Source organism: Oncorhynchus masou, unplaced genomic scaffold (genome assembly GCF_036934945.1).
Source record: "Oncorhynchus masou masou isolate Uvic2021 unplaced genomic scaffold, UVic_Omas_1.1 unplaced_scaffold_55___fragment_2___debris, whole genome shotgun sequence".
NCBI lineage: Eukaryota > Metazoa > Chordata > Actinopteri > Salmoniformes > Salmonidae > Oncorhynchus > Oncorhynchus masou.
The window spans coordinates 23,728-26,487 of NW_027016730.1; the positions used below are offsets into that span (position 1 = coordinate 23,728).

General features: G+C 44.4%; 1 protein-coding gene across 1 annotated transcript in view; it reads left to right on the top strand.

Moving 5' to 3' along the window:
• Positions 1 to 1,002: 1,002 nt before the first annotated feature.
• Positions 1,003 to 2,760, top strand: part of LOC135539102 (V-set and transmembrane domain-containing protein 2-like protein) — a 3,194-nt gene continuing 1,436 nt past the window's right edge. Inside the window, exon 1 of the mRNA XM_064964958.1 lies at positions 1,003 to 1,059. Within this exon, the coding sequence (XP_064821030.1) occupies positions 1,003 to 1,059 (57 nt within the window). The remainder of the gene's footprint in view (positions 1,060 to 2,760) is intronic.

The following is a 2,760-nucleotide window of genomic DNA, read 5'->3' on the forward strand; positions in this document are numbered from 1 at the left end:
CCATGGATTACTGGCAACTTCCGCACTTAGCTAAAGGGCAGAGCTGCCGCATTCAAGGAGCAGGACTCTAACCCGGAAGCTTATAAGAAATCCCTCTATGCCCTCTGACGAACCATCAAACAGGCAAAGCATCAATACAGGACTAAGATTGAATCGTACTACACCAGCTCCGACTCTCGTCGGATGTGGCATGGCTTGCAATCTATTTCAAACTATAAAGGGAAGCAGATGAACTAAATGACTTCTATGCTCGCTTCGAGTAAAGTAACACTGAAGCATGCATGAGAGCAATCGCTGTTCCGGATGACTGTGTGATCACGCTCTCCGGAGCCGATGTGAGTAAGACCTTTAAACAGGTCAACATTCACAAGGCCACAGGGCCAGACTGATTACCAGGACTTGAACTCTGGGAATGCGCTGACCAACTATCAAGTGTTTTCACTGACATTTTCAACATCTCCCTGTCTGAGTCTGTAATACCAACATGTTTCATCCAGACCACCATAGTCCCTGTGCTCAAGAACACTAAGGTAAACTGCCTAAATGAGTACCGACCTGTAGTACTCATGTCTGTAGCCATGAAATGCTTTGAAAGGCTGGCTAACATCAACACCATTATCCCAGAAACCCTAGACCCACTCCAATTTGCATACCTCCCATACCTCTCTCTATTGCACTCCACACTTCTCTTTCACACCTGTACAAAAGGAACACCTATGTGAGAATGCTATTCATTGACAACAGCTCAGCGTTCAACACCATAGTGCCCTCTAAGCTCACCACTAAGCTAAGGACCCTAGGACTAAACATCTCCCTCTGCAACTGGATCCTGGACTTCCTGACGGGCCGCCCCCAGGTGGTAAGGGTAGGTATTAACACATCTACCACACTGATCCTCAACACGGGGGACCTCAGGGGTGCGTGATCAGTCCCCTTCTGTACTCCCTGTTCACTCATGACTGCATGACCAGCATGACTTCTACACCATCATTAAGTTTGCCGATGACAACAGGGGTAGGCCTGCTCACCGACAACGACGAGACAGTCTATAGGGAGGAGGTGAGAGACCTAGCTGTGTGGTGCCAGGACAATAACCTCACCCTCAACGTGATCAAGAAATAGGAGATGATTGTGTACTACAGGAAAAGGAGGACCGAGCACGCCCCCATTCCCATCGACAGGGCTGTAGTGGAGCAGGTTGAGAGCTTCAAGTTCATTGGTGTCCACATCATCAACAAACTAACATGGTCCAAATACACCAAGACAGACGTGAGGAGGGCACGACAAAACCTATTCCCCCTCAGGGGACTGAAAAGACTCACAATGGGTCCTCAGATCCTCAGAAAGTACTACTGCTGCAACATTGAGAGCGTCCTGACTTGTTGCATCACTGCATTACTGCCAGATGCTGGAGGAAACAGGTAAAAAATGATCTACATCCACAGTAAAACAAGTCCTATATCGACATAACCTGGAAGGCCGCTCAGCAAGGAAGAAGCCACGGCACCATAATCGCCATGAAAAAGCCAGACTACTGTTTGCAACTGCACATAGGGATGAAGATTGTACTTTTTGGAGAAATGTCCTATGGTCTGATGAAACATAAATAGAACTGTTTGGCCATAATGACCATCGTTATGTTTGGAGAAAAAGGGGTACGCTTGCAAGCCGAAGAACACCATCCCAACCGTGAAGCACGGGGGTGGCTGCATCATGTTGTGGGGGTGCTTTGCTACACAAGGGACTGTTGCACTTATATTGAAGCAAAATCTCAAGACATCAGTCAGGAAGTTAAAGCTTGGTTGCAAATGGGTTTTCCAAATGGACAATGACCCCAAGCATACTTCCAAAGTTCTGGCAAAATGGCTTAAGGACAACAAAGTCAAGGTATTGGAGTGGCCATCACAAAGCCCTGACCTTAATCCCATAGAAAATTTGTGGGCAGAACAGAAAAAGCGTGTGCGAGCAAGGAGGCCTACAAACCTGACTCAGTTACACCAGCTCTGTCAGGGGGAATGGGCCAAAATTCACCCAACTTATTGTGGGAAGCATGTGAAAGGCAACCCAAAATGTTTGACCCAAGTTAAACAATTTAAAGGAAATGCTACCAAATACTAATTGAGTGTATGTAAACTTCTGAACCACTGGGAATGTGACGAAATAAATAAATAATTCTCTCTAGTATTATTCTGAAATGTCACATTCTTAAAATAAAGTGGTGATCCTAACAGACCTAAAACAGGTTATTTTTACTGGGATTAAATGTCAGGAATTGTGAAAAACTGAGTTTAAATGTATTTGACAAAGGTGTATGTAAACAAAAACAAAAAACTATTTTAATACACATCTAAAATCTATGAATAAAACATTTGAGAACAATATTGTTTTTCACACATAAGAAGGTACTCATGAGCAATACTTTCTGATGAAAAGAAATTGGTGGAAAAACTTTTCGCATACTGTCACGCCCTGGTCGAAATATATTATGTTTATTCTTCATTTATTCGGTCAGGCCAGGGTGTGACATGGGTTATTGTGGTGTGTTTTTGTCTTGGGGTTTTGTGGGATGTCTAGCGTTAGTCTATGGCTGCCTGAGGCGGTTCTTAATCAGAGTCAGGTGATTATCGTTGTCTCTGATTGGGAACCATATTTAGGTAGCCATATTCTTTGTGTGTTTGGTGGGTGATTGTCCTTAGTGTCCTTGTTCCTGTCTCTGTGTTAGTTTGCACCAGATAGGCTCAGTCACTTCGGTTTTTCTTT